Source organism: Sinohyriopsis cumingii, unplaced genomic scaffold (genome assembly GCF_028554795.1).
Source record: "Sinohyriopsis cumingii isolate HCF-2022 unplaced genomic scaffold, ASM2855479v2 utg002203l, whole genome shotgun sequence".
Classification (NCBI taxonomy): Eukaryota; Metazoa; Mollusca; class Bivalvia; order Unionida; family Unionidae; genus Sinohyriopsis; species Sinohyriopsis cumingii.
Window position 1 is genome coordinate 272,292 of NW_028316157.1, and position 25,924 is coordinate 298,215.

Here is a 25,924-nt window from a genome sequence, read left to right on the forward strand (position 1 = left end):
TTTTGAGCTGTAGGCAGTTTGTACGACCCTGCACTGTCAGATAGACATTGAGATTTTGAGTGGTGTAAAGATTGATCTCAAAAGAGAATGTTTTGGGGACGACTATTATCGCAGGGATGAAATGTTGCGTTGTCGTCTGCAACAGCGGAATGCCAATATATTAGTGTATGCATTGTAACTGCGAAAAATCCTTCTGAGACAATACTGTAGTTGTATATTCCATGAAACACTCATGTGGCTAGGTACGGGCCAGCCAGTACACCAAATGAGCTCATATTTTCCTATTTGAAAGCTAAAAGCAACAAACATTTTGAACTGAGATAAATTTGGCCCGTCTCTATGAAATGTACATTTATCAATGTATGTTTTTACATGTAGATTTATCACTTTAATTGTATCAGATTTTGACATTTTTAAGTTTTATATGTCAACAAGAAAACCTTAGCCAGTCCCGATCTGCTAAATTTCCAAAGTGAAAATTTCATTGCATTTTTCGAAGTGGATACCTCATTGATTCCCGTCCATTTTTCACATATAACAATGCAGACCGTTTTATTTCTTGTAATGGTATACACGTCAATCTTTAATAAGGATATTGCAGAAATCAATCGTAATAATATACAACTTATTTGTGCAGGATTTTATCGTTACAACTAATATTAGTCGAGAATCTGTTTTCTAAACTAAGGAACGTATCCAGAAACCATCAACATTAATAAAGAAATTCACTAAGCTAATGCTATGAGAAAGAATGGTTTGTGAAACACAGTTTTGCCCTCTAGCGATATAAATAGTGCAAAAAGACTTTCAGCTGTGGCATTTTTTTAATGATCTACGTATATCAAAATATAATTCAATGACATCTAACTAAGCTGTTTTGAAAATCCTCTCCAGTGTTTTGAGAAATTCTGATTAAAAAACAAAGAAATGAAAAGAAAGAAATTTGATACTGAAAATTGTAAGAAACATTTGTAATTAGAATAATCTGACAATTTTGTTTTAAAGCGTGTAATTTTCAACGAAATCAGAAACGCATATATATATATATATATATATATATATATATATATATATATATATATATATATATATAGCAAAATATCTGGCAACCTCAAGGAACGCGTCTTTTAGAAAAGACTTTGTTACCACCGTATGACCTAAATTTTTGTTAATCATGTATTAACGATGCGAGCACAATATATAGAAAGTGGTCTTAAAAAGGGACGGTTTAAATAACTAGTTTCTTTTCATGTGTGATGTTAAACGACATGCGTTAAGATATGAAATTAGTGGATATGATAATATTGCTGACACACTTAGCTGGTTCACCTTCTTGCTAGTTTATGTTTAAAAATTACTTTATGAGATGTTCATCCATTGAAATGGTAAAACTGAAGTCCATTTTCATCATAATTCACAAAACAGTGTGAACAAATTATTGTCGAAAACTGACATGGGTGACTAATGGTACATTTAAATGAGCGATGAATGGAAGTGGATCGTAATGATTCAAAATCTGCTCTTTTAGTGGTTCAAAACCAGATTTATTTACAAGAACTGTGACTCATATTAAACAGTTGTAGACTCCAATTTTAAACGTTGAGTTTTGATTTGGCCATGTTTTTAACTTAAGGAAAATTCAATCAAACATCGGCCCTCGATGACTGTAGTCCAGAGAGAGAGAGAGAGAGAGAGAGAGAGAGAGAGAGAGAGAGAAAGGGTGGGGGTAGAGGAGTGGGATAATCGACATAAAATAATTATATAAAGCCCCTTTGTTTTCTTTGATCTATTATGTTTATTTTTGAAGTATGTACAAATACTAACATAACAAAAATTCTGATACGGCATCATTTTCCGCTGACAGTCCTCTCATGTTATGGATATATTTGTTCCTAATATATGTCAAAAGGGAGCACATTAAAAGCATTTGCACCAGACGACTGGCCAAAACAATACAATATCGATGATATATTTATCTATATATCTTGAAGAGACTATGTGTGTGAATACTTCGAACTGTAAGCGCAACTAGATGTAATGACTCAGTAGAAATTGAAATAGACAAGCTAATGTGTAACTAGTAGAATGAGGCCGTGCTGTAACATGCTTTAGAATTGTTAACGTTGAAGATTAAATACCCTTACTTTATAGGATATCCACCATATCCACCATAACGTCCATATCCACCTTATCAACCATATCCTAGATTCCCACCATAGCCACCATAACCTCCGTATACTCCATAAGCCCCATATCCGCCGTAGCCACCTAACGAATGGGCAGCGACAGTAGCACCTACTAAGCAGACTAGAAGATAATTTGTAGTTGAATGTCTGAATCGCAGAACCTGTATCAATTTGTTGCGACCAGTTATGTATTGTGACTAACGTAAACTCCGCTTACAAAGCATATATAACATTTTTGATCATCGAGATCTGAAAGGACAGTTAAAACAAACTAAAACAAATTTGGATTTATTTCTTGAACATTCATCAATTACAGGCCTAGCATTTTGTCTCTGAGGCAAGTAATTAAATAACGCTACCCTTTATCGGTACCTTGATTAGCACTTGATGTGAGGCGCTTGTGACATACGATATTCTTTTCATTCCCTAATTTACAATGATATACAGCCAAATGCTTCCGAAATAAATGTAGTCAAACGTTACTAATTGTGGGTCACTGGGAATGAAAACGATACCTAAATTGTTTGATTGGCTCGAGATTTATAGATCATTGTATACGACCCTTGACTTGGGAATGGCGGAGAATAAGTGAGTTACAAAGGGAAGGAATTTTACTGTAAACCAGAAATGACGAAAATATATATTTGGATCTATGAATACATCTATGACAGGGTTTCTTGCTTTTTACGTAAAACAATGAATGGTTCAATTTGAAGCTGGCATTGTGTCATACATGATATGAATTGCATCACATAGGTCTTAGAAGTCATGGATGATGCAATCAAAAATAAGCTTACATCAATCTGCTGAACAAATTGCCCCACATCAGCTTCAGAAATCATACAGTGTCGTGCTCTCTTATTTGTCAGTGTTTGATGTTGCAAAGAGACCTATTTGCATTTTGCCAAAGTGAGCAGAGATGCCTAGTACTTGCGTAAACAATGCAGATAACTTTTGTTATGTTTGTGGTGAAGTGACTTTTGCATAACAAAAGCGCAGTGTAACCACTATGGTTAAGACACATATCACCTTTATTTTGGCTGAAACCTTGGAGATCAGGACAAGAGGTGGGCCCCACACATGTGCTGCAACAAAGGGCAACATATCTTCGCCATTGCTTGAAGAGAAAAAGGAAAGCTATGTCGTTTGTGACCACCGTATATAGACCGCTCGTGTGGCCTAGTGGTTAGAGTGTCCGCCTTGGATGCTGGAGGTGTTGGGTTCGATCCCCCTAGTCGTACCAAAGACTTACAAAAATGGTACTAACAGCTGCCTCGCTTGGCGCTCAGTACTAAAGGTTATTGTTAGGACTGGTCAACCTGGTGTCAGAAAAATCTGACTGGGTGTCACATCTTGCTACATGCGTGAGACATGATGCCCTTAGTGCTAGGCATCACTATAAACTGCCACACTGCAGACATCGTAGCGAAATGACTGAAAAATTCTTAAAGATACGTTAAAAATCAAAACCACACACACAAACACATACACACACAAACACACACCAACATATATAAATATCAGACAGATCAGAAAGTGATATCAGTGGATTATATATGAGAGTGCTTGATAATTGTTGGCGTAATTACTATTCATTACAAATAATAATATCATGTCAATGTTTTGCACTCTGTGATGATTCGAAAACAGGTCCGCGATATCAACGGCACCAATTGCCTTGCCTGCCCATATTCAATCACGAGTAAGCACCCAGCACCAAAGCACCACAAATGATACGACATCATCTGTGTTATACATACTCGCATGCAGCAGACACACCGGCAAGACGACGAAGTAATTAACGTATGTATGTATCTATGTATGTATGTATGCATATGTATGCATGCATGCATGTATGTATGCATGTATGTATATATGTATGTATGTATGTATGTATAAATGTATGTATGTAAGTATGTATGTTGTATGCATGTATGTATGTATGTATGTATGTATGTATGTATTGATGTATGAATTGATGTATGTGTGTGTTCATTCGTGCGTGTGTGCGTGTGTGTGTGCGTGCATGGTTGCATGACTGTTTGCATGTATGTATGTATGTATGTATGTATGTATGCATGTATGTATGTATGTATGTATGTATGCATGTATGTATGTATGTACAAGTTTGATAGATAGATAGATAGATAGATAGATAGATAGATAGATAGATAGATAGATAGATAGATAGACATATATAATTATACTTTAACAATAATATGTTTTTTAAAGTGTTGGAATAAATCAAGTTGATATACGAATTTTATTGGCATTACAAAATGGGAATCGCCCATGGCGCAATAAAACGCATTTATAAACACACTCTCAACCGTGTGTTGTTCTTCCTAAATCAATGATGAATTTCTAAACATTCATCTTTATTGACGTACGAAAATAACGATACAATGTATGAATAATCCCCTTTACTAAATAAATTTAATATGGTTTACAATTTCAACGCAATCCTTTCTGCTTTCTGTTCCACCCTCCCGTCTCAAAACTGAGCAGAAAGTTGGAGTGAGAGAGAAAAAGAAATAGGGATGGATGAAAACCTTAAACTTAAACTCACACGAGGCAAAATACAAAAATATTTGCTTCATCGTAACGATATGTGTTGACTTTCCTTGGGATTAATCTACACTGTTTATATAATCCATTAATATAAATGTGGTAACCCTGTCGACATTATCCGGTGAGTTTCTCGGTTACGAGGTACACATGCTGTGATGTATTTAATATTTTCATGCTGTTATTGTGTCAAAAAACATATTATAATGTTCCAACAATTGCGTATCATAAGTTAAATATGAAAATGTCCAAAGGAAACCACCCCCTTCTTCTCTCTCTCTCTCTCTATCTCTCTCTCTCTCTCTCTCTCTCTCTCTCTCTCTCTCTCTCTCTCTGGAACAAGATAGAGGTGAAAATCTATTTAAGACGAGCGTAGAGGATTTTTGTTTGTGTCATCCCACGATGTATCTGGACTTACTAATGATAGTAAACCTTACGTCAAACCGACCACAGGATAAGAGGGAGAGAGAGAAAGAGTTCGAGAGATACAGAAAGAGAGAGACAGAGACAAACAGACGGAGAGTTTTAAAGTCAAACTTACCACAGAGAGAGAGAGAGAGAATTTTATGATCGTTAGTCCTGTTCTCAAAGCAGAATAATACATTAGATCAATTGTACATATATTAAAATATTTGAATTACCTCTTTTTGGTTAGTAATTTTGCTTAGTTTCTTATTCCACGCTAATTTCCATGCGTAAGGTACGTGAATGACTAACGTTGATGTGAACTGCGCAGACAACCATATGCTTGTAGTGTTCTACTAACTTCACTGAATCAATCTTTCAAGTTTAAATCATAAGTTTATATTATGTTGAGTTAATCAATGTGAAGAAAATTAGAAACTCAAATGAGAAAAGAATCAACTAAGAAATATGCAAGGTAATCGTGAATAGCCACAAAAGGCATACAACTGCATTTTGTAGCAACCCACACTAGGCAAGGATGTACGGAGTTCATTCACTCGGTCAATACACGTTTGAATTTAGTAAATCTGAACTATATTCATTGGGAAAATATATCCATTTCTATGTGATATAAATAAAATATAAGTATACTATGTATGCTGTATTAATGATATACTATTCGTTGTATAACATTTTCATTAAAAGGAAACTCGGCGTGCCTCGCTTACTTTTAATGAAAAATGTATACATCTGGTTTTATATCATTAACGCAACATACGTAATATATACAAAAATAACAAGACAAAAAGATGCCGATGTGTGATAAAGTATTTGTTTTAGTTTAAATCTTACGTTATGGGATTTTCTTCTGTTGAACTCGTAAAACTTAATATCAGAATCGTTGTAATTTATAAATCAATGTACACTAATATTGTAATAACTGACATGGCGGACCAATAGTACATTTAAATGAGCACTGCATTTAAGTGAACCCATGTGATTCGAAATCAGATCTATTTGTAACAGTTGTGACTGATATTAAACAACTGCTGAACCCAGTCTAATTCGTTTAGTTTTCATTTGACAATGTTTTCTACATAGGGAAAATTCAGCCTTACATTGGCCATCGATGTGTCAACACTGCAAGTGTCGTTTAAGTCTCATTAAAATCTGGTCCTGGCGATGGCGTTTTTTGCAAAAAAGCTCACTAGATTGTCAAAGTTCCATTAATTCGAGTGCTTTATGCATGGATATACGTGAAATTTAAAGTGTTTTAAAACATGCTTATAATTTTCAGTTATATCAGGATAAAGATATTTATTCGTAGCATCTCAAGAGCGGAGTATAACATTCTTTCCCAAGTGAATGTTTGCCTACATTTACTTAAATATTTCACTCATTGATTCAGTCCCATTTTACGTCAAGAATCGTTCACTTTAAAACATTTGGCAGTACTTTCATCACAATTGCAGTCAAAGTAGAATATAAACTCGTGGCAATATTATAATTGTGTGTGTCAGAGAGAGACAGAGACAGACAGACATACTGACTGACAGACAGAGGAAGTGAGATAATAGAAATAAAATAGTGATAAAGCCAATTTAGTGTCTTCGATCAAATATGTTTATTGATGTAGTATGTACAAATACTGCTAATCTAGTAATCGAGATATGGAGTCATATTCCTTTCGCTCTCTTGTCAGTCCTTGGATCATTTTGTTTGTCTTAATATCTGTAAAAAGGAACAAATTTAGAGCATTTTCGCAAGCTCACTTGCCCAAACAATACAATATTGATAAAATATTGATATTCATCTTGACGAAACGACGTTATGGCTACTTCGAATTGTAAGCACAAAGACATGTAATGAGTCAGTAGAAATGAAGTGGATAAGCTAATGGTTAAATTGTAAAAAGGTCGTCATACCGTAACATGTAACAGACTTATCAAGGATGACTAATATTTATTCTTACTTTTTATGGTGTCTACTGTAACCGTAATCAAACTTAGGAAAGTGGTGTCCAAATCCCCAGTTGTATCCCCTGAGTACACCACCTAAGTACGATCCGTATCCACCATATCCACCAGCTAATCCAAAGCCGTATCCACCTAATCCACCATATAATCCATATCCTCCATATCCACCATGTCCAGGATACCATCCATATCCACCATATCCAGGATGCCATCCATAGCCACCATATCCGCCGTTGCCACCATAACCTCCATATCCACCATAACTGCCATATCCGCCACCAAACGGATAGGTAGCAATGGCAGCACCTACTAAGCAGGCTACAAGAACAATTACGGCCTTCATTTTCCTCTGCAAAATGAAATGTAAGTTCACAAAATAACAGTTAGCGTTTAATGTTTTGTATGGGAGCGTAGTTTAGACGGTAAACAGAAAGCAAGTTGATGTTACATTTTCTGACATTTTCAATGAATAAAGACCGGGCGTGAATGCATATTATTTGAATTGTACGGTGGTGACAAATGTTTCAATTGTACACTAGAAACGAGAAAATAAATACAGTTTTAATTTTGAAGATTAGGCTCTCGCTCATACGGGATTTCACTGGCAACCTTTGATTTGTAAACAAAGTACATCCTATACCGTCTCCAGATTGCAAAATATATACGTTCCAAGTTTAGGAGTGGCGCTTTAGGGCGATTGACTGTGCAACGTCTTATGGAAACACACATTCATATCCAGATTTGTAATACTGTGATGCTTGAAAGTAATTGTGTGAGCTGTTCGTATACATTATCTTGAAAAACGAATAAAGGCGATGGTTGCGAAAGGCCGTATGACCTTTATATGGAAACTTAATGGCGTTTTCAAAAGTGACTTACACTGACAACTATGATTCAGTTTTATTCTATGTTCTATCTTACGATACATAAACTCTAAACATGGCGTAAAAGAGAGTAGATTCACCTGACAGTGAATTGTTATTTTGTGTGACGCAGTGTAATAACTTAGATCAAACCATGGAAAGGTCCACTATGTGAATGATTGCCACAACGTTTCGTGATGTTAGGCAGTATGAAGAATGATACCCAAGTGGACAATAAAATAATTTTCAAACCGGATATTTAAATAAAACATGATTTGGATTTAGGATCACTTTTTTCGGTTCGGTTCTATGAGTAATATATTTTATATCATCTATTTGTCTATACATGAAATTAAAACAAATTAATTAATTGTAAAGATTGGTTGTCATATATACGCATGTATATCTCTTAAAGACAATATGGTTATACATATATTACCGATAATGTGGTTCTTCTTGTAGAACATATTGTTTTCGTTACAAAATTAAACTGTTTCGCAGTTAGCTGGTATGTAAAATTGATATACTACCAAAATTAGAGACCCTTTGTATGATTCCCCAAAAAGACTTGAATGCTGCTAATAGAGAAAAAACAAAAATAGGAGAGCATGAATATAACTGAAACGTATCTTGCGTCCAGAAATGATAATTCAAATGTATACAAGCTCATGTCTCCACATTCGGAAATTGTAAGCATGGCATAAGTTAAAAGAACCATGCGTGATGTATAGGTTATTAACGAACGATAATTTCTATGTCGCATACAATCACTTACCTGGATGACAACAATGTCAAGCAAATTTTGAAGTAGGATCAGAAATTGTGACACCAGTCTGGCAAATGCCTGTGCTGAATCGTCGAATATCCAGTCCTTTTATATCCGTGAGGACCTTATTTTGCATGCATGTTAACTTAAGTAAACACGATGATTGATAGTTAATACATTCAGCAAATTAAATAATTGATGACTAAGAAATACCAGAAACGTATTTTGTTTATGTTGTTTAATTGTATGGATGTAAATTTCCGTTTGCAATGCAGACATGTTTGTTTTTACAATTATGAAAAAATAATCCATGTGATGGATTTGATAAATCATTTTTTATGCATTTTCCACTTAATATTTTCAAGCAACATTTTGACAAATTTAATTCATACAATGTCTCGATCTATCATGAAGAATTTCCAAAATATAATATATTTGAATTCTATATACTTTATTTAAAATTACATTTGTCAGTAGATTGTACCTGTTAAGCACTGTCTATTAAATTGTCGTGTCGCCTAACAGTGTTACGTTGGGGCATGTTAATGTTGGTACCTCTCTTCCATATATGTAAAACGTTTCTTAAATTGGTAATATTATTTTCTTTCAGCGGTCACATTCCAAGCAAACTTAGTAAAGTAAACACCAATGAGAGAAAAATGTTCGTTTAGAGGTGTAAAGATCATGCACACGCTTCTTGAAAATAATTTTCAAAATCTTATTTCAAAGTACCAGGTAAGGCATTCAATTTTGTCTGAATAATTCTACACGTACGATATGATTCCATTTGTAAGCGGATTGTTTTTTTATTGTGTGGATACATGAACATTGATTGTGTTAATAGTGAAAATATACTGTTCTTTTCCTATTGATTGATTGTGTTAATAGTGAAAATATACTGTTCTTTTCCTATTGATTGATTGTGTTAATAGTGAAAAAATACTGTTCTTAGGGCCGAGAGAAAACCAGTCCTATTGGTCGATTGATGAATCATCGCAGCATATTACAGATCTGTGTCCTATGAATGATTAGAACCAATCAGAATAAACCAGATATTAAATCATTTATGTATATAATACAATTATTGCATAAATTGTGATCATACGTTTGATATATTGCAAGTAGATGTAGGAAGCGTAGAACCTGCATGATTTTGCTCTGACCAGTTGTTTATTATGACTCAAAGTATACTCTACTTAGAAAGCATGTGATCTAGTTTTGATCATCACGATATTACATGATGTAATAATAATTTCTATCAAAGTGTTGTATTTATTCCATGATTATGGATCGATTATTGTCCTTGTAGTTTGGCTCCGATGCAACACTTTATTTAAATAACGTAAACCTTTATTGGCGGATTAGTTCATCGTAATACTTGATACAAATAGCTTGTGGTAAATCATAATCAACTCATTTCGTAAAAACATATCACATGTACACTCATCTAGAATACGCTTTATACAAAATGCGAATAGACTATTACTCCTGATGCCATGCTATCACTAAACAATGGTAACACAGTGTGTACCGATGGTACCTATCTTAGTGTTGGAGAGACACCTCCGAATCTGGCACTCTTCATTTCAAATTCACACAGTGAATGGTATTTTATTCTTCCAAACTTTTAAAAGCAAACATGTGTCGAAATGTGAGTAAAGAAAGCTAAACTAAAACAAAACAATAAAACAACTCTCCCAACTGTGGTGTACAATTTTTTTTAACATGGAATCACAAAAAGCTTGTCAAATCCAAAGTATTAAAAGTTTGTTTTGTCTTGGGTAGGTCTTCGAATAATTCAGCTTCGTAAATCAATATTTTTAGTGAACAAGGATGAACTCTGAGCCCATTGTTTTGGAGTTCACTTTTTAATTAACACGTATCACGTGTACTTTTTGTAATACAAAAATGGGTACCTTATACTGTACCTATCACTCCTATGACCTTTCATGAATATTATACTTATTTGTGAAAGGTGTGTTTATGATCAATAATTAACCACGCTCTTCTTGAAACGGCACATTTTTGTCTCATAGTTAATTCCCCGTTGGTGGTTCTCCTGCTCCGCCCACTTTATTGTTTTAATAACTATATGCTATTGTAATGTCTTTCACTGTAGTCTTGTATTCAAACCTTCCTCTTGAACATTTAAACGCGGATATTAATTGATGTGTTGCTTTTTGAATTCTGACGTTGAGGCCATATTCGTGCAAACAATGAACCTGTGTCACTATAGTATTATTATGTAACCACATATCTTCGTTATCTGCAATGAATACCAACTAGTTAACAAATCTTTTAGAGTATCAATCTTATGCTCGGTAAACCCCCTCCTGCCTTGATTTGGTCGTCATTCGAGATTCAGTACGGCTATATTTCAGCGGCCACGTGTTCTACTTATAGCGCGAACGCTAATGCAACTATCGCTATTACTTCAACCCTAACTCAGCTACTACTGCAAAGAATGTATAAGTAAATGTAGGCAACACATGCACTTGGGAAAAATGTTATACTCCGCTCTTGTGATGCTACGAATAAATATCTTTATCCTGATATAGCTGAAAATTATAAACATGTTTTAAAACACTTTAAATTTCACGTATATCCATGCATAAAAGCACTCCAATTAATGGAACTTTGAAAATCTAGTGAGCTTTTTAGCAAAAAACGCCATCGCAAGGACCAGATTTTAATGAGACTTAAACGACACTTGCAGTGTTGACACATCGATGGCCAATGTAAGGCTGAATTTTCCCTAAGTAGGAAACATTGTCAAATGAAAACTAAACGAATTAAACTGGGTTCAGCAGTTGTTTAATATCAATCATAACTGTTACAAATAGATCTGATTTCGAATCACATGGGTTCACTTAAATGCAGTGCTCATTTAAATGTACTATTGGTCCGCCATGTCAGTTATTACAATATTAGTGTACATTGATTTATAAATTACAACGATTCTGATATTAAGTTTTACGAGTTCAACAGAAGAAAATCCCATAACGTAAGATTTAAACCAAAACAAATACTTTATCACACATCGGCATCTTTTTGTCTTGTTATTTTTGTATATATTACGTATGTTGCGTTAATGATATAAAACCAGATGTATACATTTTTCATTAAAAGTAAGCGAGGCACGCCGAGTTTCCTTTTAATGAAAATGTTATACAACGAATAGTATATCATTAATACAGCATACATAGTATACTTATATTTTATTTATATCACATAGAAATGGATATATTTTTCCAATGAATATAGTTCAGATTTACTAAATTCAAACGTGTATTGACCGAGTGAATGAACTCCGTACATCCTTGCCTAGTGTGGGTTGCTACAAAATGCAGTTGTATGCCTTTTGTGGCTATTCACGATCACCTTGCATATTTCTTACTTGATTCTTTTCTCATTTGAGTCTCTAATTTTCTTCACATTGATTAACTCAACATAATATAAACTTATGATTTAAACTTGAAAGATTGATTCAGTGAAGTTAGTAGAACACTACAAGCATATGGTTGTCTGCGCAGTTCACATCAACGTTAGTCATTCACGTACCTTGCGCATGGAAATTAGCGTGAAATAAGAAACTAAGCAAAATTACTAACCAAAAAGAGGTAATTCAAATATTTTAATATATGTACAGTTGATCTAATGTATTATTCTGCTTTGAGAACAGGACTAACGATCATAAAATTCTCTCTCTCTCTCTCTCTCTATCTCTCTCTCTGTGGTATGTTTGACTTTAAAACTCTCCGTCTGTCTGTCTCTGTCTCTCTCTTTCTGTATCTCTCGAACTCTTTCTCTCTCTCCCTCTTATCCTGTGGTCGGTTTGACGTAAGGTTTACTATCATTAGTAAGTCCAGATACATCGTGGGATGACACAAACAAAAATCCTCTACGCTCGTCTTAAATAGATTTTCACCTCTATCTTGTTCCACAGAGAGAGAGAGAGAGAGAGAGAGAGAGAGAGAAGAAGGGGGTGGTTGCCTTTGGACATTTTCATATTTAACTTATAATACGCAATTGTTAGAACATTATAATATTTTTTTTGACACAATAACAGCATGAAAATATTAAATACATCACAGCATGTGTACCTCGTAACCGAGAAGCTCGTATAATGTCGACAGGGTTGCCACATTTGTATTAATGGATTATATAAACAGTGTAGATTAATCCCAAGGAAAGTCAACACATATCGTTACGATGAAGCAAATACTTTTGTATTTTGCCTCGTGTGAGTTCAAGTTTAAGGTTTTCATCCATCCCTATTTCTTTTTCTCTCTCACTCCAAATTTCTGCTCAGTTTTGAGACGGGAGGGTGGAACAGAAAGCAGAAAGGAATGCGTTGAAATTGTAAACCATATTACATTTATTTAGAAAAGGGATTATTCATACATTGTATCGTTATTTTCGTACGTCAATAAAGATGAATGTTTAGAAATTCATCATTGATTTAGGAAGAACAGCACACGGTTGAGAGTGTGTTATTAATGCGTTTTACTGCGCCATGGGCGATTCCCATTTTGTAATGCCAATAAAATTCGTATATCACCTTGATTTATTCCAACACTTTAAAAAACATGTTATTTTTAAAGCATAAATATATATGTCTATCTATCTATCAAACTAATACATACATGCATACATACATACATACATACATACATCCATGCATACAGGCATGCAACCATGAACGCACACACACATGAAGGTATGATCGCATAACGTAGATAAATTTCTTTAGAAATGATATAAAATCCCGTCTAGCATTTAAGGTCGAATTTCATGGGTTGTTATAAGAAGCGATTGTAATAAAAGTAATCCATAAATATTACAAATCTCAAATAAACTGAATTCGTTTATCACCCAGAACATGTATGATGATGAAAGTTCAAGCACTAATATTTTGTCAGGATTGACTTTCACCTCTGAATTTCATCTCAAATATTAATATTACGACCTATGATAAGATCCAAATACCCTCATGCTTTTGGATTTGTATAACTAGAAAGTGATTCATATGAATACATAAATAAGACAACGGATTTTAAGAATTCACATGTTATCGGTTTGAAAACTTTATATATATATATATATATATATATATATATATATATATATATATATATATATATATATATATATATATTTAATACAATACAATAAATGGTGAGTTACCAATCACTGAACTGGATGCTAAAACCATGTTTACTATTTTCGAAATATGTGTGAATCAGTGACATGATCATTAAAACGCGTCATCCTATCTACTTCTTCATCTATTGAATTATTTAGTACTGACCTTTATTTCATTTAAAATAAACATTTAATTCAAAGAAGTAACAGTATTAGAGACTGACGCGCATTGTTTCAGGATCTTGAGGAAAAGCAATGTTTCTATCACGCGATTTTCCCATTCGCTATCGTGTTTTCCTGGCTTGTATTATTGAGTAAGGTATATAGTATGTTGTCCTTGGCTGTGCGGGGTCATGCAAATTTATTCTTCTGCGAGAAGTCATGTTCCACTCAAGATTCGATCTTATCATCTGATTAATAGAACTAAATGCATAATACTTGCATCTAGTGTTATTGGACATTATTTCATGATTCCTGTCTAGCACTGACCAATGCATTAGTTTGCCTGGGAAATAATTAAGAGGATTTCTTCAGTAACACTGATCGATGAATCCTTAGCTCATGTTTCTAAAGTTCAACCTTGTTTATAAATATTGATTCAAACTGAAAATTGGATCATGGTCACGTTTGCTAATTTGATGAAACATATAGTTACGAAGAGACCAAATTTGAAAGCACAGTAAGGTCCTTATGCTGTCTTATATTTTGAAACGAATATTTTTTAAAACGAAAATATCAATACCTTAATTAAAAACACTAGAGTTGTATTTTAGGAGATAAATGAATTCAGTTTAATGACGTGGTCTTTTTGGAAAAATGGAGCAGAAGTTTCAATACACATCATTTCCATATTTACAAGTCTTTATGGGTAGTTCTTTTCAATCTAATATGGTTATTAGGTTACAAATCACAAGTAGTCTCTTCATTGATATCAGGCGCGAGCTACTTAACATATTACATAGTCACGTGTCAACTTTTCACACTGTGCTGTAATGCAATGTATCCACAATTTCTTGAGATAATGGCTAAATTCTTCACAGGAAAATACTTTCTGTCTTGGCCTTCCTCTGCTAAAATCCATGCATATGTGAATGCAAGGGAATGAAACGGCATAGCAGCGCAATCCTGGTTAGATGGTGTTGTTTAAAATAGAAGCTGGCTATCGTACATTCCAGTGAAAAATACAATTGTCTCATCGAAAGAAAGAAACCGGATTTACAGTTTGGTATATCAGTGGAGACATATTTGTATGACATTTATCAAACACAAACTCTTTACACTAGGCTAAGTCAACGCTGTCCCTTGGTTCGCCTTTAGATTTTGGACCTAGTTTGGTTGCCTTTCTTTCGACATAATTCAGGTCATCGCTGTAGTCGTATCGCAATTGCCGATCAGAGGCTCGAGATATGCATAACTGCTGCTGGAGTAATTTAAACGAACCTGTAACCGTTCTTGAGGCAGCTCAGCCTAAGGGACCCAAGAAATGTTGGCATCATGGGTTTTGAGCTGTAGGCAGTTTGTACGACCCTGCACTGTCAGATAGACATTGAGATTTTGAGTGGTGTAAAGATTGATCTCAAAAGAGAATGTTTTGGGGACGACTATTATCGCAGGGATGAAATGTTGCGTTGTCGTCTGCAACAGCGGAATGCCAATATATTAGTGTATGCATTGTAACTGCGAAAAATCCTTCTGAGACAATACTGTAGTTGTATATTCCATGAAACACTCATGTGGCTAGGTACGGGCCAGCCAGTACACCAAATGAGCTCATATTTTCCTATTTGAAAGCTAAAAGCAACAAACATTTTGAACTGAGATAAATTTGGCCCGTCTCTATGAAATGTACATTTATCAATGTATGTTTTTACATGTAGATTTATCACTTTAATTGTATCAGATTTTGACATTTTTAAGTTTTATATGTCAACAAGAAAACCTTAGCCAGTCCCGATCTGCTAAATTTCCAAAGTGAAAATTTCATTGCATTTTTCGAAGTGGATACCTCATTGATTCCCGTCCATTTTTCACATATAACAATGCAGACCGTTTTATTTCTTGTAATGGTATACACGTCAATCTTTAATAAGGATATTGCAGAAATCAATCGTAATAATATACAACTTATTTGTGCAGGATTTTATCGTTACAACTAATATTAGTCGAGAATCTGTTTTCTAAACTAAGGAACGTATCCAGAAACCATCAACATTAATAAAGAAATTCACTAAGCTAATGCTATGAGAAAGAATGGTTTGTGAAACACAGTTTTGCCCTCTAGCGATATAAATAGTGCAAAAAGACTTTCAGCTGTGGCATTTTTTTAATGATCTACGTATATCAAAATATAATTCAATGACATCTAACTAAGCTGTTTTGAAAATCCTCTCCAGTGTTTTGAGAAATTCTGATTAAAAAACAAAGAAATGAAAAGAAAGAAATTTGATACTGAAAATTGTAAGAAACATTTGTAATTAGAATAATCTGACAATTTTGTTTTAAAGCGTGTAATTTTCAACGAAATCAGAAACGCATATATATATATATATATATATATATATATATATATATATATATATATATATATATATATATATATATATATATATATATATAGCAAAATATCTGGCAACCTCAAGGAACGCGTCTTTTAGAAAAGACTTTGTTACCACCGTATGACCTAAATTTTTGTTAATCATGTATTAACGATGCGAGCACAATATATAGAAAGTGGTCTTAAAAAGGGACGGTTTAAATAACTAGTTTCTTTTCATGTGTGATGTTAAACGACATGCGTTAAGATATGAAATTAGTGGATATGATAATATTGCTGACACACTTAGCTGGTTCACCTTCTTGCTAGTTTATGTTTAAAAATTACTTTATGAGATGTTCATCCATTGAAATGGTAAAACTGAAGTCCATTTTCATCATAATTCACAAAACAGTGTGAACAAATTATTGTCGAAAACTGACATGGGTGACTAATGGTACATTTAAATGAGCGATGAATGGAAGTGGATCGTAATGATTCAAAATCTGCTCTTTTAGTGGTTCAAAACCAGATTTATTTACAAGAACTGTGACTCATATTAAACAGTTGTAGACTCCAATTTTAAACGTTGAGTTTTGATTTGGCCATGTTTTTAACTTAAGGAAAATTCAATCAAACATCGGCCCTCGATGACTGTAGTCCAGAGAGAGAGAGAGAGAGAGAGAGAGAGAGAGAGAGAGAGAGAGAAAGGGTGGGGGTAGAGGAGTGGGATAATCGACATAAAATAATTATATAAAGCCCCTTTGTTTTCTTTGATCTATTATGTTTATTTTTGAAGTATGTACAAATACTAACATAACAAAAATTCTGATACGGCATCATTTTCCGCTGACAGTCCTCTCATGTTATGGATATATTTGTTCCTAATATATGTCAAAAGGGAGCACATTAAAAGCATTTGCACCAGACGACTGGCCAAAACAATACAATATCGATGATATATTTATCTATATATCTTGAAGAGACTATGTGTGTGAATACTTCGAACTGTAAGCGCAACTAGATGTAATGACTCAGTAGAAATTGAAATAGACAAGCTAATGTGTAACTAGTAGAATGAGGCCGTGCTGTAACATGCTTTAGAATTGTTAACGTTGAAGATTAAATACCCTTACTTTATAGGATATCCACCATATCCACCATAACGTCCATATCCACCTTATCAACCATATCCTAGATTCCCACCATAGCCACCATAACCTCCGTATACTCCATAAGCCCCATATCCGCCGTAGCCACCTAACGAATGGGCAGCGACAGTAGCACCTACTAAGCAGACTAGAAGATAATTTGTAGTTGAATGTCTGAATCGCAGAACCTGTATCAATTTGTTGCGACCAGTTATGTATTGTGACTAACGTAAACTCCGCTTACAAAGCATATATAACATTTTTGATCATCGAGATCTGAAAGGACAGTTAAAACAAACTAAAACAAATTTGGATTTATTTCTTGAACATTCATCAATTACAGGCCTAGCATTTTGTCTCTTTGGCAAGTAATTAAATAACGCTACCCTTTATCGGTACCTTGATTAGCACTTGATGTGAGGCGCTTGTGACATACGATATTCTTTTCATTCCCTAATTTACAATGATATACAGCCAAATGCTTCCGAAATAAATGTAGTCAAACGTTACTAATTGTGGGTCACTGGGAATGAAAACGATACCTAAATTGTTTGATTGGCTCGAGATTTATAGATCATTGTATACGACCCTTGACTTGGGAATGGCGGAGAATAAGTGAGTTACAAAGGGAAGGAATTTTACTGTAAACCAGAAATGACGAAAATATATATTTGGATCTATGAATACATCTATGACAGGGTTTCTTGCTTTTTACGTAAAACAATGAATGGTTCAATTTGAAGCTGGCATTGTGTCATACATGATATGAATTGCATCACATAGGTCTTAGAAGTCATGGATGATGCAATCAAAAATAAGCTTACATCAATCTGCTGAACAAATTGCCCCACATCAGCTTCAGAAATCATACAGTGTCGTGCTCTCTTATTTGTCAGTGTTTGATGTTGCAAAGAGACCTATTTGCATTTTGCCAAAGTGAGCAGAGATGCCTAGTACTTGCGTAAACAATGCAGATAACTTTTGTTATGTTTGTGGTGAAGTGACTTTTGCATAACAAAAGCGCAGTGTAACCACTATGGTTAAGACACATATCACCTTTATTTTGGCTGAAACCTTGGAGATCAGGACAAGAGGTGGGCCCCACACATGTGCTGCAACAAAGGGCAACATATCTTCGCCATTGCTTGAAGAGAAAAAGGAAAGCTATGTCGTTTGTGACCACCGTATATAGACCGCTCGTGTGGCCTAGTGGTTAGAGTGTCCGCCTTGGATGCTGGAGGTGTTGGGTTCGATCCCCCTAGTCGTACCAAAGACTTACAAAAATGGTACTAACAGCTGCCTCGCTTGGCGCTCAGTACTAAAGGTTATTGTTAGGACTGGTCAACCTGGTGTCAGAAAATGTGACTGGGTGTCACATCTTGCTACATGCGTGAGACATGATGCCCTTAGTGCTAGGCATCACTATAAACTGCCACACTGCAGACATCGTAGCGAAATGACTGAAAAATTCTTAAAGATACGTTAAAAATCAAAACCACACACACAAACACATACACACACAAACACACACCAACATATATAAATATCAGACAGATCAGAAAGTGATATCAGTGGATTATATATGAGAGTGCTTGATAATTGTTGGCGTAATTACTATTCATTACAAATAATAATATCATGTCAATGTTTTGCACTCTGTGATGATTCGAAAACAGGTCCGCGATATCAACGGCACCAATTGCCTTGCCTGCCCATATTCAATCACGAGTAAGCACCCAGCACCAAAGCACCACAAATGATACGACATCATCTGTGTTATACATACTCGCATGCAGCAGACACACCGGCAAGACGACGAAGTAATTAACGTATGTATGTATCTATGTATGTATGTATGCATATGTATGCATGCATGCATGTATGTATGCATGTATGTATATATGTATGTATGTATGTATGTATAAATGTATGTATGTAAGTATGTATGTTGTATGCATGTATGTATGTATGTATGTATGTATGTATGTATTGATGTATGAATTGATGTATGTGTGTGTTCATTCGTGCGTGTGTGCGTGTGTGTGTGCGTGCATGGTTGCATGACTGTTTGCATGTATGTATGTATGTATGTATGTATGTATGTATGTATGCATGTATGTATGTATGTATGTATGTATGTATGCATGTATGTATGTATGTATAAGTTTGATAGATAGATAGATAGATAGATAGATAGATAGATAGACATATATAATTATACTTTAACAATAATATGTTTTTTAAAGTGTTGGAATAAATCAAGTTGATATACGAATTTTATTGGCATTACAAAATGGGAATCGCCCATGGCGCAATAAAACGCATTTATAAACACACTCTCAACCGTGTGCTGTTCTTCCTAAATCAATGATGAATTTCTAAACATTCATCTTTATTGACGTACGAAAATAACGATACAATGTATGAATAATCCCCTTTACTAAATAAATTTAATATGGTTTACAATTTCAACGCAATCCTTTCTGCTTTCTGTTCCACCCTCCCGTCTCAAAACTGAGCAGAAAGTTGGAGTGAGAGAGAAAAAGAAATAGGGATGGATGAAAACCTTAAACTTAAACTCACACGAGGCAAAATACAAAAATATTTGCTTCATCGTAACGATATGTGTTGACTTTCCTTGGGATTAATCTACACTGTTTATATAATCCATTAATATAAATGTGGTAACCCTGTCGACATTATCCGGTGAGTTTCTCGGTTACGAGGTACACATGCTGTGATGTATTTAATATTTTCATGCTGTTATTGTGTCAAAAAACATATTATAATGTTCCAACAATTGCGTATCATAAGTTAAATATGAAAATGTCCAAAGGAAACCACCCCCTTCTTCTCTCTCTCTCTCTATCTCTCTCTCTCTCTCTCTCTCTCTCTCTCTCTCTCTCTCTCTCTCTCTCTGGAACAAGATAGAGGTGAAAATCTATTTAAGACGAGCGTAGAGGATTTTTGTTTGTGTCATCCCACGATGTATCTGGACTTACTAATGATAGTAAACCTTACGTCAAACCGACCACAGGATAAGAGGGAGAGAGAGAAAGAGTTCGAGAGATACAGAAAGAGAGAGACAGAGACAAACAGACGGAGAGTTTTAAAGTCAAACTTACCACAGAGAGAGAGAGAGAATTTTATGATCGTTAGTCCTGTTCTCAAAGCAGAATAATACATTAGATCAATTGTACATATATTAAAATATTTGAATTACCTCTTTTTGGTTAGTAATTTTGCTTAGTTTCTTATTCCACGCTAATTTCCATGCGTAAGGTACGTGAATGACTAACGTTGATGTGAACTGCGCAGACAACCATATGCTTGTAGTGTTCTACTAACTTCACTGAATCAATCTTTCAAGTTTAAATCATAAGTTTATATTATGTTGAGTTAATCAATGTGAAGAAAATTAGAAACTCAAATGAGAAAAGAATCAACTAAGAAATATGCAAGGTAATCGTGAATAGCCACAAAAGGCATACAACTGCATTTTGTAGCAACCCACACTAGGCAAGAATGTACGGAGTTCATTCAATCGGTCAATACACGTTTGAATGTAGTAAATCTGAACTATATTCATTGGGAAAATATATCCATTTCTATGTGATATAAATAAAATATAAGTATACTATGTATGCTGTATTAATGATATACTATTCGTTGTATAACATTTTCATTAAAAGGAAACTCGGCGTGCCTCGCTTACTTTTAATGAAAAATGTATACATCTGGTTTTATATCATTAACGCAACATACGTAATATATACAAAAATAACAAGACAAAAAGATGCCGATGTGTGATAAAGTATTTGTTTTAGTTTAAATCTTACGTTATGGGATTTTCTTCTGTTGAACTCGTAAAACTTAATATCAGAATCGTTGTAATTTATAAATCAATGTACACTAATATTGTAATAACTGACATGGCGGACCAATAGTACATTTAAATGAGCACTGCATTTAAGTGAACCCATGTGATTCGAAATCAGATCTATTTGTAACAGTTGTGACTGATATTAAACAACTGCTGAACCCAGTCTAATTCGTTTAGTTTTCATTTGACAATGTTTTCTACATAGGGAAAATTCAGCCTTACATTGGCCATCGATGTGTCAACACTGCAAGTGTCGTTTAAGTCTCATTAAAATCTGGTCCTGGCGATGGCGTTTTTTGCAAAAAAGCTCACTAGATTGTCAAAGTTCCATTAATTCGAGTGCTTTATGCATGGATATACGTGAAATTTAAAGTGTTTTAAAACATGCTTATAATTTTCAGTTATATCAGGATAAAGATATTTATTCGTAGCATCTCAAGAGCGGAGTATAACATTCTTTCCCAAGTGAATGTTTGCCTACATTTACTTAAATATTTCACTCATTGATTCAGTCCCATTTTACGTCAAGAATCGTTCACTTTAAAACATTTGGCAGTACTTTCATCACAATTGCAGTCAAAGTAGAATATAAACTCGTGGCAATATTATAATTGTGTGTGTCAGAGAGAGACAGAGACAGACAGACATACTGACTGACAGACAGAGGAAGTGAGATAATAGAAATAAAATAGTGATAAAGCCAATTTAGTGTCTTCGATCAAATATGTTTATTGATGTAGTATGTACAAATACTGCTAATCTAGTAATCGAGATATGGAGTCATATTCCTTTCGCTCTCTTGTCAGTCCTTGGATCATTTTGTTTGTCTTAATATCTGTAAAAAGGAACAAATTTAGAGCATTTTCGCAAGCTCACTTGCCCAAACAATACAATATTGATAAAATATTGATATTCATCTTGACGAAACGACGTTATGGCTACTTCGAATTGTAAGCACAAAGACATGTAATGAGTCAGTAGAAATGAAGTGGATAAGCTAATGGTTAAATTGTAAAAAGTCGTCATACCGTAACATGTAACAGACTTATCAAGGATGACTAATATTTATTCTTACTTTTTATGGTGTCTACTGTAACCGTAATCAAACTTAGGAAAGTGGTGTCCAAATCCCCAGTTGTATCCCCTGAGTACACCACCTAAGTACGATCCGTATCCACCATATCCACCAGCTAATCCAAAGCCGTATCCACCTAATCCACCATATAATCCATATCCTCCATATCCACCATGTCCAGGATACCATCCATATCCACCATATCCAGGATGCCATCCATAGCCACCATATCCGCCGTTGCCACCATAACCTCCATATCCACCATAACTGCCATATCCGCCACCAAACGGATAGGTAGCAATGGCAGCACCTACTAAGCAGGCTACAAGAACAATTACGGCCTTCATTTTCCTCTGCAAAATGAAATGTAAGTTCACAAAATAACAGTTAGCGTTTAATGTTTTGTATGGGAGCGTAGTTTAGACGGTAAACAGAAAGCAAGTTGATGTTACATTTTCTGACATTTTCAATGAATAAAGACCGGGCGTGAATGCATATTATTTGAATTGTACGGTGGTGACAAATGTTTCAATTGTACACTAGAAACGAGAAAATAAATACAGTTTTAATTTTGAAGATTAGGCTCTCGCTCATACGGGATTTCACTGGCAACCTTTGATTTGTAAACAAAGTACATCCTATACCGTCTCCAGATTGCAAAATATATACGTTCCAAGTTTAGGAGTGGCGCTTTAGGGCGATTGACTGTGCAACGTCTTATGGAAACACACATTCATATCCAGATTTGTAATACTGTGATGCTTGAAAGTAATTGTGTGAGCTGTTCGTATACATTATCTTGAAAAACGAATAAAGGCGATGGTTGCGAAAGGCCGTATGACCTTTATATGGAAACTTAATGGCGTTTTCAAAAGTGACTTACACTGACAACTATGATTCAGTTTTATTCTATGTTCTATCTTACGATACATAAACTCTAAACATGGCGTAAAAGAGAGTAGATTCACCTGACAGTGAATTGTTATTTTGTGTGACGCAGTGTAATAACTTAGATCAAACCATGGAAAGGTCCACTATGTGAATGATTGCCACAACGTTTCGTGATGTTAGGCAGTATGAAGAATGATACCCAAGTGGACAATAAAATAATTTTCAAACCGGATATTTAAATAAAACATGATTTGGATTTAGGATCACTTTTTTCGGTTCGGTTCTATGAGTAATATATTTTATATCATCTATTTGTCTATACATGAAATTAAAACAAATTAATTAATTGTAAAGATTGGTTGTCATATATACGCATGTATATCTCTTAAAGACAATATGGTTATACATATATTACCGATAATGTGGTTCTTCTTGTAGAACATATTGTTTTCGTTACAAAATTAAACTGTTTCGCAGTTAGCTGGTATGTAAAATTGATATACTACCAAAATTAGAGACCCTTTGTATGATTCCCCAAAAAGACTTGAATGCTGCTAATAGAGAAAAAACAAAAATAGGAGAGCATGAATATAACTGAAACGTATCTTGCGTCCAGAAATGATAATTCAAATGTATACAAGCTCATGTCTCCACATTCGGAAATTGTAAGCATGGCATAAGTTAAAAGAACCATGCGTGATGTATAGGTTATTAACGAACGATAATTTCTATGTCGCATACAATCACTTACCTGGATGACAACAATGTCAAGCAAATTTTGAAGTAGGATCAGAAATTGTGACACCAGTCTGGCAAATGCCTGTGCTGAATCGTCCAATATCCAGTCCTTTTATATCCGTGAGGACCTTATTTTGCATGCATGTTAACTTAAGTAAACACGATGATTGATAGTTAATACATTCAGCAAATTAAATAATTGATGACTAAGAAATACCAGAAACGTATTTTGTTTATGTTGTTTAATTGTATGGATGTAAATTTCCGTTTGCAATGCAGACATGTTTGTTTTTACAATTATGAAAAAATAATCCATGTGATGGATTTGATAAATCATTTTTTATGCATTTTCCACTTAATATTTTCAAGCAACATTTTGACAAATTTAATTCATACAATGTCTCGATCTATCATGAAGAATTTCCAAAATATAATATATTTGATTTCTATATACTTTATTTAAAATTACATTTGTCAGTAGATTGTACCTGTTAAGCACTGTCTATTAAATTGTCGTGTCGCCTAACAGTGTTACGTTGGGGCATGTTAATGTTGGTACCTCTCTTCCATATATGTAAAACGTTTCTTAAATTGGTAATATTATTTTCTTTCAGCGGTCACATTCCAAGCAAACTTAGTAAAGTAAACACCAATGAGAGAAAAATGTTCGTTTAGAGGTGTAAAGATCATGCACACGCTTCTTGAAAATAATTTTCAAAATCTTATTTCAAAGTACCAGGTAAGGCATTCAATTTTGTCTGAATAATTCTACACGTACGATATGATTCCATTTGTAAGCGGATTGTTTTTTTATTGTGTGGATACATGAACATTGATTGTGTTAATAGTGAAAATATACTGTTCTTTTCCTATTGATTGATTGTGTTAATAGTGAAAATATACTGTTCTTTTCCTATTGATTGATTGTGTTAATAGTGAAAAAATACTGTTCTTAGGGCCGAGAGAAAACCAGTCCTATTGGTCGATTGATGAATCATCGCAGCATATTACAGATCTGTGTCCTATGAATGATTAGAACCAATCAGAATAAACCAGATATTAAATCATTTATGTATATAATACAATTATTGCATAAATTGTGATCATACGTTTGATATATTGCAAGTAGATGTAGGAAGCGTAGAACCTGCATGATTTTGCTCTGACCAGTTGTTTATTATGACTCAAAGTATACTCTACTTAGAAAGCATGTGATCTAGTTTTGATCATCACGATATTACATGATGTAATAATAATTTCTATCAAAGTGTTGTATTTATTCCATGATTATGGATCGATTATTGTCCTTGTAGTTTGGCTCCGATGCAACACTTTATTTAAATAACGTAAACCTTTATTGGCGGATTAGTTCATCGTAATACTTGATACAAATAGCTTGTGGTAAATCATAATCAACTCATTTCGTAAAAACATATCACATGTACACTCATCTAGAATACGCTTTATACAAAATGCGAATAGACTATTACTCCTGATGCCATGCTATCACTAAACAATGGTAACACAGTGTGTACCGATGGTACCTATCTTAGTGTTGGAGAGACACCTCCGAATCTGGCACTCTTCATTTCAAATTCACACAGTGAATGGTATTTTATTCTTCCAAACTTTTAAAAGCAAACATGTGTCGAAATGTGAGTAAAGAAAGCTAAACTAAAACAAAACAATAAAACAACTCTCCCAACTGTGGTGTACAATTTTTTTTAACATGGAATCACAAAAA

General features: G+C 34.3%; 2 protein-coding genes across 2 annotated transcripts; both read right to left on the reverse strand.

The window, feature by feature from the left end:
- Nucleotides 1-6,759: 6,759 nt before the first annotated feature.
- LOC149770940 (uncharacterized) lies at nucleotides 6,760-7,532 on the reverse strand. The gene is made up of 2 exons (XM_089948973.1): nucleotides 7,132-7,532; nucleotides 6,760-6,890 (listed from the first exon to the last, which is right to left on the reverse strand). The coding sequence occupies exons 1-2, from the start codon at nucleotides 7,476-7,478 to the stop codon at nucleotides 6,884-6,886; spliced, it is 354 nt and encodes a 117-aa protein (XP_089805099.1). The 5' UTR covers nucleotides 7,479-7,532; the 3' UTR covers nucleotides 6,760-6,883.
- Nucleotides 7,533-22,180: 14,648 nt separating this feature from the next.
- On the reverse strand, nucleotides 22,181-22,952 carry LOC149770941 (uncharacterized). Its single transcript, XM_089948975.1, has 2 exons — nucleotides 22,552-22,952; nucleotides 22,181-22,311 (listed from the first exon to the last, which is right to left on the reverse strand). The coding sequence occupies exons 1-2, from the start codon at nucleotides 22,896-22,898 to the stop codon at nucleotides 22,305-22,307; spliced, it is 354 nt and encodes a 117-aa protein (XP_089805101.1). The 5' UTR covers nucleotides 22,899-22,952; the 3' UTR covers nucleotides 22,181-22,304.
- Nucleotides 22,953-25,924: the final 2,972 nt, after the last annotated feature.

What these genes read in the sequence shown, in the direction of transcription:
- LOC149770940 (XM_089948973.1), bottom strand. Translation starts at nt 7,478, where the DNA reads ATGAAGGCCGTAATTGTTCTTGTAGCCTGCTTAGTAGGTGCTGCCATT.
- LOC149770941 (XM_089948975.1), bottom strand. Translation starts at nt 22,898, where the DNA reads ATGAAGGCCGTAATTGTTCTTGTAGCCTGCTTAGTAGGTGCTGCCATT.